This window comes from Haliotis asinina, chromosome 7 (assembly GCF_037392515.1).
Source record: "Haliotis asinina isolate JCU_RB_2024 chromosome 7, JCU_Hal_asi_v2, whole genome shotgun sequence".
Taxonomy (NCBI): domain Eukaryota; kingdom Metazoa; phylum Mollusca; class Gastropoda; order Lepetellida; family Haliotidae; genus Haliotis; species Haliotis asinina.
In genome coordinates, this window is record NC_090286.1 from 34,851,078 (window position 1) to 34,867,451 (window position 16,374).

Below are 16,374 nucleotides of genomic sequence, written 5' to 3' on the forward strand. Positions count from 1 at the left end.
GGACCAGTCACACAAAACATGGGGATTGGGTCAGAGGTGGCTTAAGAGTAATATTCAAAGCACAAATGACCTTCCCTCAATGCTAGTCAGTTGTTGGGATGACTCTCCCCATATTCCTGTGCATTTGTTTCAGGGCACAAAATACGAAAGCCAAACTATACTTTCCAAGAAATTAAGAATGCATTTAAGCAAACTAAACATTTTATTCCAAAATGTCCCCTTTTCCACCTCCCATGGAGACCCTCATATCTTTTAAGACCAACCATTGATTCTGTCTGACCCCATCCCTATAATAAATGGCCGGTGCCTTATTCCCTCTGAATTCTGTCTAAACCAGACTGATTTAAAGAAATCAACACCCACAGTTCCATTCAATCAACCAACTTTCTTAATAGCTTCCCCAAGTAAACATCTTAATACCACGTAGGAAAGCAACAAAAATATATATTTCTGTATTTCCATCAGACATTTTTTACCTTTCATAACCCAAAGTTTGTTTCAGAACATAAACATTTAAAAAGCACAGCAATAACACCAATACAGTAAGAGAGACTGACAGTACTGATGTTTAAGTCTCCTGTTAATGTATCACAGATATCCCCATCCAGTATGAATGATCCAATCTTCATGAATCACATCTACGATAGTCAAGATCATACCACATACATCCCACAAGCATCCCACGAGGATCCCCCAAGGCAGGTCCTGGCTCACATCAAATACATATTAACAGTCATTAACAGTGCAATGAAAATGTCATAATATCACAAAATCCTCAGACTCTATTGTAGGCGATCGAACATTTCCAAGACGATCCACTCGGAAATGGCGGATTCTGAGCCGCCCTTGTTCCTGATAGGGAGTATCGTCACTGTTGATATCAGAGCTGTGACCCTCAGAGAAGATGAAAAGTGGGTATAGGCCCTTCTGAAGAGGCGGTATAACAATCTGAAAAACGAGAACCTTTGATTAGTTGTGTTTGTTATTTGAAGTATTCAAGCCATATGAAAGTGATCTGTTATTGTAAACCAAAAGTCACTGTGTTCTATAATCTGATTGGTTGAAAAACATGATCAAATGGGATTTGATTCCCGGAAATTGCAAAACTATTTGCTGCATAGTGACACATAGAAACATCCACAGTGGTGACGTCATTCAAATCATATTTTGACGTAAAGTCAGAATGACGTCACAAATATGCAGCTCCAGATGCTACCATGGGAACCAGATGAAACAGCCAACTGATGACACTTCACAGCTGTACCCATACTTGATGTAAAGGAGTGCAGACAGTAAAACCCTTTGGTTTACTTTTTGGTTTACAATGTCGATAAACATCACGTGCTGGCCAAATTCTGGGTGCCATTGAGTATTTGAAGCTTGGGAGGTTTCAAATGAAATATTCCCGAGCTCCAAATACTTAATAACACCCAGAAATTGGCCAACACATGATGTTTATCTCCTAAATAATACTCTGGGCCTTACAACCCAGTGGTTGACATCATGGATACTAATCTACACTATCAGAGTTGAGTTTCACTATGCACAAATGTTGAGAATTGCTACAGAAATAATATGCCCTGTGTCCAGAGGGACATACAATATCATGTTTGGTTGTTTCTAACATTTCAGAGTACTAATGTGCTCGCCTAGTCCATCTCACATTCCCTGAGCCACATTATTTCCCCTAAAGCCAAGCCCTATTTGCAAATGCTACAGCTTTAAATGAAGTCTAGATTTCCTCAGGTTGAATCTCTGGTCTCCGTGGGGGCCCTTGTCAATCTATATGGGTTACTATTTAAAGTGTATATATGCAGAGACTAAGCATTAAACAAAAATCTAAAGAAATTATCAAAACATACCGTTCTTTACTTAGTTACTACTAACAGACAATTAGAGGTTCCCGGGACCCCCATGCATGTGAGTCAAGGTAAAATGCAGTCAGTATATCATGACATAAAGTAACATTGTCAATCAGGCTAATCAGTCTGACAACTCAAATGCCACAGTCATTTTCATGAATCAACACTTCGGCTGTGCTGGGTCTGCTAAAAGCGTGATACTCTGAAGAAAGACAGAGTTAATTTTTGTCTGTTCAATCCAAATCATTACTTTATACAACAGTTCAACTAGATAAGACACAGGATACAAAAAAATTCAAATTTTTCAGGTATTGTCTTACCCATATGACAAGCATGATTCATTCAATGCATGAAAGCTTGAAACCCCAGGAAACAAATTTCACATTATATCCAAAGAATACCGGCCAGGATTCTTGCTAAACAGTAAATTAAAACTACAAAATTAAAGATTATATATCTGGATGAAAAGAAAAGAGACTTACTCAGTATATATCACAGAATGGGTGAATGAGTATGGGTTTGTGAATGGCTGACACCATGTAATACTGTTATGATGATCAGCATGTACACAAGTGAATTTTGTAACCATCTGGTTTGTTCCAATGCAATACAAGTAAATACGTATTCCTCAGTATACTTTCACTCCATTTTGCATTGTTCAAGTCTGCTACTGGGGAAAATGTAAATCTGAATGAAGTGCAGGATAAAGATTGAGAAGTTTTGTGCAAAGTATGTTCTTGAAAAGCTGATATAAAATGTATTTGATAATTCAAAACACTAGAAGTAAACCAGTGTTGAAGCTGCTTCATTAATGACTTCAATTTTCTGATTAATTAATAGACACATCAAGGCTGTAATCAATGAACAACAAACGAAACATTTTACATCAAATCAAAATTTTCTTTAAGATTATAAAGTACTTTCTTTAAGATTACCAGACACTAGGGTACAAAAAAACCTGTCTGAAGTCAATGTTTCGATGTCGGTCACCATAATGGTACCAACATTTAGTACAAGGGCACCTACGTACCTAAATATTCATCACATGTGACCAGCTTCAGAACAGATAAAACTAACTTAACCCATAATCATCTCTTTGACAGTCAGCAGATACATAACATTACGTGAAATCCATTTCTAAGTGTGTCTGTCTAGGTTGTCAATAAAGCTAGACAGGGCCCTCATAAATGCTCCTGTTCTCAACACTAAAATGTTTATCTGAAGACGACACTGACAGTGTTCAATGATACACAGAGGAGTACTAAGACATGTTAATTCCCTGATGACACTCAAGAGCATTAACACATTGACATCCATATCCGAATATCAAATAAACATGATAAATGACCAGAGTGTCTTGAATAAACATGACAAGGACCAATGCCTCATCACGGTGGTAAGGGACACTGGAGTAGTTGAGTGGTTAAAGCGTTTGCTTGGAACACTGAAGATCCTGTTCTATTCCCCAAATGGGTACAATGTGTGAAGCCCATTTCTAGTGACATGCACCATGATATTGCAGGAATATTGCAAAATAAAGCGTAAAACCATACTCACTCACTATAACTTTGACAAGACCAAGACTAACGGACATAAAAATTACTAGTGTTGGGAATCGACCTCTGAAACCATAATCGATTATCAATGTCTTCTGACTATTAATTATTGATACATGATCAACTAAAAGTACAGACTTATGAACAGAACACCAGCAGATGAGATAACTGCTACTTGATCACTTTTAATAAAGATAAGTCATATGACATAAGACAGTAGATCATTCTTCTTAAAACTGGCTTATAAAACCTGTGACAAAAGGATAATGAAAATCATAGAGTATTTGACAATTAATATGAATTTTTACAGCTAAACAATATGTATGTCAACTATTTGTGTGTGCAATATTAGAGAAATGTTTTCAATTAATTATCGAAGTTTGATTGTCAAATGATCAAGAAACTGTTTGATCAATCATTGCACCACCATAAATTACTAAGCCTGCACATAAGGTACAGGCCAATCCATTGACTGAAATAATGAGTAAAGCTCAACAATGACACACTGCCAACATGATCAACCAGAGTACAGTAAATTGCAAAGAATAACAGTGGATATAACTGTAAGATCAGGCGACGCAGTTAAGTGAGGGCAGTTTCTGCTATGGCATATACCTGCAACCTGTAGAATTTTTGAAAGTTTCTTTTCGTGTTACTGTGATAACCAGTAACTATATAGACCATATGGACAGGCTCTCAGGAAAATGACTACTATTTCATTAGACTGTGAATTACAGACATTTTTTAAAAGTAACTGATGTAGGTATTTGGGATATTTCAATATGCTACAGCAGAATTGTGATTGTAGATAAAAGGTTAGTTTAGTCTTTCAACTCAATCTTCCTGATGCTTGTTTGGAGTGGTTATAACACATGACATTTAGGGTGGTTATAACACATGACATTTGGGGTGGTTATAACACATGACATTTGGGGTGGTTATAACACATGACATTTGGGGTGGTTATAACATGACATTTGGGGTGGTTATAACATGACATTTTGGGTGGTTATAACACATGACATTTAAGGTGGTTATAATGTGACATTTGGGCTGGTTATAACATGACATTTGGGGAGGTTATAACACATGACAAGTATCTGTGAGTTGTAACGTCCTACTCATCATATGGATACTACTCCAAATAGAAGAAACTTTCACTTCACTCTTAAATCTAGTCACAAAAAACTCATGCAAAAAAGATGTGATGCCTGTGTTTTTTTAATACTGCCCTAACAATAATTTGTTGTCTGAAACCACATATGTTTATTTTTCTGTTTGATGTTACACAAGAGCTGTCAACAATTTAGAAATAACTGTGGTGGTCTGTAAATAATCACTGAACAGTGACTAACATCATGGTTGGTACAGACTCCTGCCAGTTATATTCGCACACTTGACATAATTTTCATAGATGTGCATGTTAATTCAATGTAGCATAAAAAAAATTAATTTATTTAATTTTCATAAGATGCAGATCAAATTTTGCACATTTGTGCAAAAATCATACTACTTACGATCATGTAATTTCTGTTTAAATGTCCCATTGCTTATTCATCAAAATGGAAACAATTTTATCAACACATACACAGTGCCATGAACTCCTTAATATGTTGGCCTATGGGACTATGCATTGTTGAACTGTACATACGTTGACAAGTGTGATATCATTAGTTAAACAGAAGGGGGAAAACTGAACTGAATAATAAGCATAGAGCAGAGATGATTTCACATTTACCTGTCAAATTTTACAAAAATCCATACCGAACTCACTTCATGAAAATTATTTATTCTACACTGAAATAACATTTAAGCAGAGCTCCAGATAAGCTTTTGACAATATGGGTATGATACCCATACTAAGCGGGTGTGTCTAATTTCAAGAGGGTATCTATACTTTTTTTTGCTGAAGACCAATTCTAACCCTGATCTTGGATTCCACACCCCTCCCTGGGAACAAAGACTGGTATTTTTTTCTCTAAAGAACATCAAGAGGGATCTAAGTTGCCAGCATACCATCAGTCATGTCTTAATCTACACTAACAATACATTGCTGCAAGAAGGACACCTACCCCACTGACTGACTTGACAAACTTGTCAAACTCTGCCTTCGTCCGGATGTAAAATCCTACAGTACAGCTTGGATCCATCTTCGTGAAAGACAATTTCCTCGGTGAGACACAATGGAAAGACTGAAAATAAATTAAATCATCAGAATAAATTATGCATCAAACCAGCGGTTCAAAATCTGTTTTTCAAAGCCACTTGCTGCAGGGCAAATGGCTTTCAGAAAGTAACTTGTCCTGACCAATATTCCACTTGCCCTGATTTTTATGACATCATCATGATGATGTAATTATGAAACAATAAATCAAAATGGTATCTGATGTCAATGTTTTTTTGTTTAGTGGACTATTTATTGAGAAGTGACAAAAAACAAACAAAGATAACTCTACTTTATTATCACTGGGAAAATAAATAGCTACATTTTGAGCAGATATGACATGAAATCCAAATATATTGGCAGTTTGAAACCATAGGCAGAAATTTTCTAGAAGTTCATTGCCCTGAAAGAAAACTGACTTGTCCTGGGCGTTAGGATTTTTAAGCCCCTGATCAAACTGCACTTACAGTAAACATTTTTAAAGAAAAATGTCACCACCAAAACCAATATTCAGTTTCCAACACTGCGCTAATGTATCTGAGCTGAAGCTCTTTCATCTAAGGCAGTAAGGAGTTATTCCCCTTGAAATGTTAAAGATCGATTCCCCAGGTTGTGTATATATCATAACCTTAGATAACTGTTCGTATTTTTGTGATGCTGGTTTCTGCTTAATTTTTTCCCATGTTTTCAGGAATGCCTCTGCAGGGGTCAGTGAGTGAGTCTAGTTTTATGCTGCTTTGAACATACTCCAGCAAGATCATTGTGGGGGACACCAGAAATGGGCTTCACATATTGTACCCATGTGGGGAATCAAACCCACTTCGTCGGCATTAGGAGCTAAAGCTATAACCACTCAACTACCCCACCTCTGCAGGAACAGAAGTTTGACAGTTTGATCACCTGCCTTGGTGTTCATTGATGAAACTATGTCTTGTTCACTCAAAATGAATCAATGTATGAAATAAGCCATAAACCCAGACATCAGTGTTGGTAACTCCAAAATGTTACCATGGTTACCAGTCTAAAATTTATTTAACCGGACTAGACAATCCATAGAAAGTACCTAAATTTGTGGATACAATGAGTACTTTAATTAACACAAGACCTACATTTACTGTCTAACAGTCTCTTCACAACTGTCATTTACAATGATATTTGACTCCAAGTTTGCAGAACTCAGATATCGATAGGTTTAGTTGTTTCAGTGATAAAATATGTAAAAGCAGTATATTGGCCTTATGATAAGAGAGTCCAATGTTCAAAGACTAACTGTCACCTAATGACAAGTGTAAATGTAATGCTCAGTTTGAAAAATAGATAATAAGGTATAAATTTACAAAACTTCATGGAACATGTTATCTAAAATCTTTACCAGACCATCAGGCTGACAAGCAACAAATTAGAAATCTAGCCAGTCTTCGTTGGTCGGACAGACATTACTTCATACACTGAATCAACTCAAGTTTTCTGAGTGAGGTATCCGTGTTAAACTCATGCATGGTATCTCAGTGGGCTAGCAGACTGAAATCAGCCTAAGTCTGAGCTAGAACATGCAGCCATGCACATACATGAACATTGATGAGTAATGATAGGAGCACTAACCCTGTATTAAACAACACCAAAATGAACTGAGGTCATAGTGGACATTGTAAATTATCTTATCTCACTCATGAATTTTTGCTTTCTTATTGGCTAAGCATTATTCTATTATTTTCAATGTACCCCACTGGGAATTCCAAACACTTCTAGTGCTTCATGGTAGTACTTCTTTGTCTCAAATAACATTGAATCACGCATGAAGCGCAGGAATAATCGATGTTTTGCAACTGAAGTCAATGGAAAGGAGATAACTCAAAATCAGTTCACCTTGTGTCGTTTGCAAAATGGCGATTTGCCTCGCATTCAACAGAAGTGCTTCAAACAGTTCAAAATTTAAATTCAGATGTTCAGTAAGATAAATATGTTGCTGATGTACCCTCGAGGTTTGTATATGTTCCCCCTCCTGACTAGTGAACAACTTACATTGTTGTAATATGGGTAATATGGTCTGATGTATGTCCCTTTGTAGCAGTGCTACCCGAGGCAGTACGTGAGGGATAACACTGCCACAAAAAGGCATACAACCAACCATATTACCCGAGGGAGAAGTATAGAGCGTATCTTATCACCATGTTAAATGTACAAAACATCATTTTATTTTATTTAAAGGATCGCTACCAACTATATGACATGTAATTAAAATGGTGTCTGGATTTTTAAACTTATTGAAACATATTCTAACAAGCTTATAACTGCTATAAAAATGATGAATTATGTTTAATTTGAGTGTGCAAATTATTCAATGTATAAAATAGTTTAAATGAAACTGTGAAAATCAGTGTAATAAACGTCTGCATGGTGAACCCCAAAACAACTGATCAAACAGTTTTCAAATTCCACACTCTACAAATGGCACATTAAACATGTTAAAACACCATACGATTGTTAGCGATACAGCTTCGGGGGAGAGTTTAGCAATTATCATGCCAGCAGGTATTATATTTTCCAGTTGTCACCCTCCTGGGAGGGATGACACAGAAACTTGTCAAGAGTCTACAGGACACCAAGTGATTGAACAAAGCGCAGATCAGAATCTAATTATTATTACCCTGGATAACCATAACCCAAACTGCCTGTTAGGCCCTAGCAGGTTATAGTCACATCATTTTTTTGAACAGGGTGCCCATTTAACTGCGTGAAGTGCGTCAATTTTGAATAAAGTCACTTGCCTAAGGTGAGACCACATGAAGACACTGATAGACAATAATGCTACAATGAAACTACCCATTTGTACCCTCAATCCCCACTGCACTTACCTGGACAGGGAAATTCTGGGCAGACGTATCAACAACATCCTGACAATAATGAGGGTCAAGGTTGATGAGCTTGTCCTCCTGCCAGCCCACAAAGTAAAGGGAGTGCTTGGGCTTGCCACCGATGATGCCTATACAGTTATCATGGGCGAGAAGGTTCTTCACACAAGGAATGTAAATCGGGTTAAGGCTCTCTCCACCCAGACGCATGGGGATGAAGATGATGACTGCTCTCTTCCACTCTCCATCGCTTGTGGTCTCCTTCCCTGCCTTCTCTTCTTCTTCCTCTTCCTCTTCACATGTGCTGAGCTGACTCAAGGACTTGGGGCGAGTGAGACAGAGGTCAATGACATCTTGTTTGTACACTGAAATAGAGGACAATTTTCTAATTACCCAAATTTCATATGAATCTAATGTGAATACTGTTTGTTTCAGCTCCGTCAGCTGATATCATCAATAACCAGGAGCATAATAACCACATAGAAAGTCTATGGCAACAACACTTGTATATATATATATATCATAATAACCACATAGAAAGTCTATGGCAACAACACTTGTATATGTATATATATATATCATAATAACCACATAGAAAGTCTATGGCAACAACACTTGTATATATATATATATATATCATAATAACCACATAGAAAGTCTATGGCAACAACACTTGTATATATATATATATCATAATAACCACATAGAAAGTCTATGGCAACAACACTTGTATATGTATATATATATATCATAATAACCACATAGAAAGTCTATGGCAACAACACTTGTATATATATATATATATATATCATAATAACGACATAGAAAGTCTATGGGAACAACACTTGTATATATATATATATCATAATAACCACATAGAAAGTCTATGGCAACAACACTTGTATATGTATATATATATCATAATAACCACATAGAAAGTCTATGGTAACAACACTTGTATATATATATATATCATAATAACCACATAGAAAGTCTATGGCAACAACACTTGTATATATATATATATCATAATAACCACATAGAAAGTCTATGGCAACAACACTTGTATATATATATATATATATATATATATATATATATATATATATATATATATATATATATATATATATATATATATTATGCTTCCAAAAAGGGTCATGGCAACACTTGTATGTAGAGGTCCACTCGCAGTAAGTCCATGGCAACAACACTTGAACAGCCATGACAACATGGCAACAACACTTGTATGTAGAGGTCCACTCACAGTAAGCCCATGGCAACAACACTTGTATAGCCATGGCAACATGGTAAGCCCATGGCAACAACACTTGTATGTAGAGGTCCACTTACAGTAAGCCCATGGCAACAAAACTTATACTCAGAGGTCCACTTACAGTAAGCCCATGGCAACAACATCAATGCATCAAGTCAGTTTATTGAGTTCCAATATCCAAAGATGTCGACACACCCATGTCCACAAGAAGTGGTACTGGCTAAATGACAATATTCATTTGGAAGAGTTGTTGCCTCTGTCATTAAGCATGTTATAACAAAGTGAATGATTCACTCAAATTTTGTTGACAGATGCATCTTCAGACAGTAAACTCCCAAAGTATCAACTAAACAGTTGAATTATTGACATTGCTGTGAACAATTTGGCCAACACAGAAACACTGCGAAATCAAAGACATCTTTCTAAATTTCAGATTAGCACAGAAGGGAGATAACATTCAAGTCAGTTACCCAAATACTTCAGATTTCAGGAAGTCAACAATTTCGTTTCCTATATGAAAACACAATTAGCGGTAATCCATGTTGTTCAATTTAAAATATGCTGCAGAATCTGGAATTGTCAGATCACAACCAACTCCATAATGCCAGGGCAGTTGGCCACTGGGGGAAACTGGATGTGTTTAATCAGTAAAATGTCTTGATTCAGCAGGATGAAGATTGACCTACCTGTACAGTCTTGTGCTACATATACACACAAATTCTTGAGGACTGGCAGGCTGCTGCTGGCCTTGATCAGAGCATCTCTGCAACAAATACCACTAACACTGACGAATATGATGTGAGGATGGGTAACCTTGTGGTAAATGTCATGATGACGATTTAGTTTCAGTTCCCACATAGGTAGAATGTGTGAACTCCATTTCTCATGTTCCCCATATTGCTATATTGTGATATTGCTTGAAAATTGCTAAAAGTAACATCATAACCTACTCAATTACTCCCTTACAAGTATGAAAGGCAGGTCAAAAACAACAAACTCTAATTTCTTCACTATTTGCTCATTATTCTCGACATGTTTTTTAAAGAACAATTATTGATTGGCATTCAAAGCCCCTGCTTTTCATGATAAAGGTAAGTAAGATATGTTGAGAAAAGGTGATCATGGATATAAGCTCTCAAGGACAGCTTGTTTAAGAACAAGCAGCCAGGAGACAGCAATGGCTGCCATTATTAAGTGTAAACATGGTAAGCACAATGTCCCCTCCCCTCACCTGAGTATGAGAGCCACTGATGATGGACCATACCAGTCTCCAGGAGACTTCCCAAGCCTCTGCCCAACATCCACCAGCTTGTGGATGGAGAAGGGAATCTGGTCCGACATCTGATCGGAAAACCAGCGTATGATCTCCTTGTAATATGCTTTCTGCTGAGGTTTTGGATCATGATATACTCTCCAGCCTGTAAACGCAGAGGTCGTGAATCATTATTATGGAGCGACAGCAGTGTAGCAGACACCTTTCATGTTTCAGTGGCATTCCCATAATACACCTCAATGAAAAAGTCCCAAAACTTAGATAAGCAGTCTCATCCAATAATCTTTAAAACCAGCAACTGTCAGCGTATATTGGACCTAGATGTACAATGCACAAATGAAAAATACAGTAATATCAATCACATTTTTATGCATCAAACTGTATATGTAACTTCGTAAGCAAAGAGTTGAAAGAAAATTCAAATGGAATATTATACATAAACTGCCAAAACATCATTTGGGTTCACTTTCACTAAAATCGAAGAACCCATCCATCTTTTTTCTAACAAATGGTTAGTCTCTGAATATAAATTCTATATTTATCATAGCACAAATATCCCCATTTCAGCTGAAGATGAACGCAAGTGAGATGTTACACTCAGACCTGAACCTAAGGAAAATCTCAATTTGCTACATGGTTGCTGCATGGCAGGTAGAGCTAGGAAGAAATGAAAACAGTATGGTTCAAGAACTGTGAGACAGACTATTCCTTTTCAAAAAATCCCCAATAACTAACAAGTGGATGTTGATCTGTTCGAACAGGTTTTCTTCCCTGCCACTGCATTTTGACACGACACAGCATGGTACTACTCCATACATTATACAGGTAAATCTATATTTTGACACATTGGTGATGCAGGCATCACCATGAAGGACCCACCCCTGCCCAGGAAATGTGTGACTAATCCCTGAGCCAGCAACATCTGTCCACTCCGCAGCATGCATCCCCAGCCACAGTCTGTGGTCATCTTGGTGCCAGGCAAGGGAGAGAACTCTCGTCTGTACGTGAACCATATCCGACTTGAAAAATCTTGGTGGAACTCCTCTATGTTGGAGATTTTGATATTACTTCTTGGATGCTGCTCGCAATCTTCCTCTGAAGCAGTTAGTATTGGCAGGATACAGGGTTATGAAAACCTACATTTCATAAAGATTTCTAAACCTGATTCACACAATCATAAAATCATCTCAGAAAAACAACCAAGTGCTGCATGATTACTTGGTCTCACCAACAAAATTTTCAAAAGCAGAAACAAAATATTTCCGTGAGCAGAGTTCAGGCATGTTCTGGATAAATCAGTATTACCAGAAAGTAACTTTTTCTGCGAGTCTGTCAAGTAAAGTCTTAGAATGGTTATACTACATGTAATATTGTAGTACACTACCCATCAAACCTTCAGACTCACTTAAAGCATTCACTATATATTATACACATATATGTGGAAGACGAATTACTCCACTAACTTGGGGGAATCAGCTGCAAACCTTAAGCAGATGAATTGCACAAGGATCATGCATCAAATTGCTCAAAAGAACTGTGCAAATTTTGTGCATGTGAACTGCTGCATTTTGGTGTAAAAGTTTGTTAAGAATTCACCAATTTCCACTGAATTTCATCATTCATTGAACAAACCGAAAAATTTTTTTTGAAATTTAGTTTAGATCAGTTGACTGAAATGTGGCTACATTTATACTACTGAGTCTAAACTTTTGATGGGTAGAGTTAGAATAGGTGTAGATGGAATTATAAGGTAACACATTTGAAACTTATCAGATTCATACCATGCAATATAAATAGTCACATTAAATAATGCACTGTTTCCATGGCAACTCAGCATTACACAAAACAAATTTCTACTTCAACATGGATTAACTAGCTACCGGAGATATTCAATGTATTTGTAAAGGAAATGAAGTTTCCAGGACATTTGGCTCTTCATGAAAACTGACATGATAGTTAATGAAGTTTTTACACAACATATATCCAGCTGGAAACTATGGCTACATTAAGCTGTGCAACACCTACCACTGCTGGCTGTTCCGTCCCCTCTGCGATGGTAACACTTGCCTAGGAGGAAGATGGGACTGTCACACTTGAAGTTTGTCTTTGTCTTCAGGGTCCAGCCTGCAGGGACAGATCAGTGTAATTATATACAGCACTATGAAGTGTGTGAATGTAAGTAAATAAGTCAATGTTAAGAATGAATGGTTAGTGGAATCAGTACACACACTACAGAAACAAACGTGAAGGTGCCACTGCCAGAACTCATGTCACTAACCATATTGACTATGTGCATGTACAACCATATGCATCAATACATAATCATGCGCATCAGATAGCAAACGGTTTATGTGCAGCTACAGCCATAATCATGATGTGGATCTATTAATGATCATGGTGCACATCTACAAACATAATCATGAAGTGCTTCTGTACATAAGCATGATGTGCATCTACAAACATAATTATGATATGTACTCACAAACATCATCATGACACGTACTTTTTAGATGATAACTTGTTGTTTTGAAAAGATGAACTATCATCATGATCATGGATGTTAAGTGCAAATACCAGCACTTAGTGACATACCCATCTAGGATTTGAGACCAATGTTACAGTTGAGCACAAATCATACAAAATATGGAGATAATTATTTAAACGTCTCCTCTAAAATCAAGTTCATTCTGTTAAGCAGCTAGCCATACCAATATTAAACTAATGAGAGAACTCCAATCTCATCATCATTAACTGAAATTTGTTAAGTGACTGAAATATTTATTATATTCCTATATACATTTTTTTTTGCGTAAGTGAATTGATAAGGGAAGTAGAATTGGCACTAAAACATCAATATCACTTTATTAGAAGACAAATAACTCAGCATACTTGATTATTTTTTCTATACACCACATCACCATGTGAGATACAAGTGATCATTTACTGAATTAACATGTGCAATACTCCCCTGGCAAAATTCCAAATAATTCAAATGAGCCAAGTCATTGTGTTGAAAGGAAGAGTTTTAAATATATGTATCATACATGATGTGTATGTGAGACTAGGTTTCCAGACTTGTGGTCATGTGATGATTTTTGCACATGTCGGAAAAAAATCCAAGGAAATCATACATGATAACAGTGATTGGTAACATCATTCACAATTTGTTCATGCTATATTTGTACTTTGCATAATAGTGGTACCGTCAACACTGAAATGTGACATCTATTGCAGATAAGTTGTCAGTCCAATACAATTTCCACTTATCATAGCAGCTTCTACATGTCACTAAAAGTTGAAGCAAGAATACCCACAGGTTATATTAAATACATGAGATATGAGGGTTTTAGTCACTAAACTTCTTTTAAATTTTTCAGTACTGCTTCAACATGTTACATGCTGCTTCTCATGCTTAAGATCTTGATCATATGATGATGAAAACAATGATAAGAATGATGACTTAATGATCACATTGCATGCAATACTTGTTCTATACAATAAACACAATAAACTACATCATATTTGCCAGGGCTAGATATATGTGTGTCATTTAGTCCACAGTTCAGTTCAGAATAAAGTCCTTTGTTTACACCACCATGATCACTATACTTTAGACGAGAATGTTTTATCGTGCTGATTGCTGAACTTTCACCTTTACATTCATATATCGTCATTTGCTTGTATCAAATGAGAACCGTGAATTAACATCATACTATGACTTTCATAGCTCTTTGTAATCTTTACAATATCTGGAAACACCTAAGATCTTATTAAACTCCTTTGAGAACAAAAGCATTTTGTATTTGCAGTTCCAAGCCTGCTCACTAATAGAATTTGCAGATTTTAGTGAGTCGGGTGTCATGTTACTCCTAGCAATATTCAACCAATATCACAGTGGGTGGACATCAAAAAAGGTCTTCAGACATTGTAACCAAGTTGGGAATCAAAGCACAGGCATTTAACATGGCAGTGAAATGGGGTTTAATGCTGCTCTTATGAATATTTCAGTCATATGACAACACGCATGCATATGTATGTGTGGCTGCTTGTACTAGCCCAGCTTTACGCAGGTTTTATAGCGCTAGCTCATCGAGACACCATGCCTTAGTTAAGCATGAATATCCCACATTATACTGGCTCCAAGCAGACCAGTCTTTGCTGTACCAGCTGTACCCATTAATGCTGAAGACCAGGCAGGGACCAACAAGTACCATATGTTAACGCAGCTAAGGATTGAACCTGCCACCTTCCGCTCAAACCACTACAAAATGGAGGTGGTCATTTAGCATGGCAAGTGAACAAGGTGAAGACTTATAGCACAAAATATAATGACTGTAACTAGTCATACCGTATTTCATATTATTCCATGCTGACATAAATTTAGTCTTTAATTTTTCTCCTTCTCTGTCCAACTGATCCACCAAATTTTCAGATCCAAACTCCCCACCACTGCTGCCTCTTCTTCCTTGTTGGTGACCTTGGCTACTACTAGGAGCATCAGTTTGTTGAACATTCGTTATGCTAGTGTGTGGTAGACCTAAACGCGACTGCGCAGATATTCCAAAATGGTTAAAATTTCTTTCATCATAAGCACTAGCGCTCAGAGCATGAGGTCTGTAGTGTTGGATATTTGGTGACTGTGAACTTGACTGTGCGATGTTATTGAACCACGATGCTACCCCTCTGGAGTGGGGTACATCTGGTTTCACAAAGCTGGTTCGTGGGTGGTGAGAATACCTCATTGGATTCTGATTTATGTGAACACGTTGACCTCCACTCTCTTGCCTGTCATAATGTCTTCTCGTAATAGGACCAGCACCATCGGCTACATCACACTGAATGTTGGTGTTAGATATATACGATGAAGCCCTGTCGCTGTGATGGTCAAACTGTCTGTATGGATCAACGTTCACAACATGAGGGGCTTTGCCACTTCCTGAGTGCCGGCTGTCGTCAATTGAGCCTGATCTTTCCACTGATGTTGACAGGGCATCTGTCCATGAATCTAGTGACGCTACATCGTCTGATATTCTCCGACCAAGCATGGCAAATCTTTGACCCGTATCAGTCGGGAGCGGTCTGTCATAAGCCGTCATCGTACTTCGTCAACACCCAAATCAAAACACTTGGTGGCCATATTGTGTCACATGACATTGTGAAGTGTACAAAAGGCGAAATGAAAAATGCGAAACGTAATAGATTGCGTGATGGTCGAAATGATAAGAAAACGGACAAAGAATAAACACTGATAAAATGCTAATATATCCAGTTCTTTTGGTCAAGCTCATTGGAAATTTAAACATAAAAAAATTAAAATTAAAATCCTGTGTCAATCCAGTGTAGTCCTTATGGAGGGTTGTCACTTACAAACTGAATGTTCAAAGAGGAAGA

The 16,374-nt window shown here is 37.1% G+C and overlaps 1 protein-coding gene across 1 annotated transcript; it reads right to left on the reverse strand.

Moving 5' to 3' along the window:
- Nucleotides 1–468: 468 nt before the first annotated feature.
- On the reverse strand, nt 469–16,139 carry LOC137291394 (cysteine protease ATG4C-like). Its single transcript, XM_067822725.1, has 8 exons — nt 15,332–16,139; nt 13,009–13,107; nt 11,863–12,078; nt 10,942–11,128; nt 10,397–10,473; nt 8,438–8,799; nt 5,491–5,610; nt 469–948 (listed from the first exon to the last, which is right to left on the reverse strand). The coding sequence occupies exons 1-8, from the start codon at nt 16,077–16,079 to the stop codon at nt 757–759; spliced, it is 2,001 nt and encodes a 666-aa protein (XP_067678826.1). The 5' UTR covers nt 16,080–16,139; the 3' UTR covers nt 469–756.
- Nucleotides 16,140–16,374: the final 235 nt, after the last annotated feature.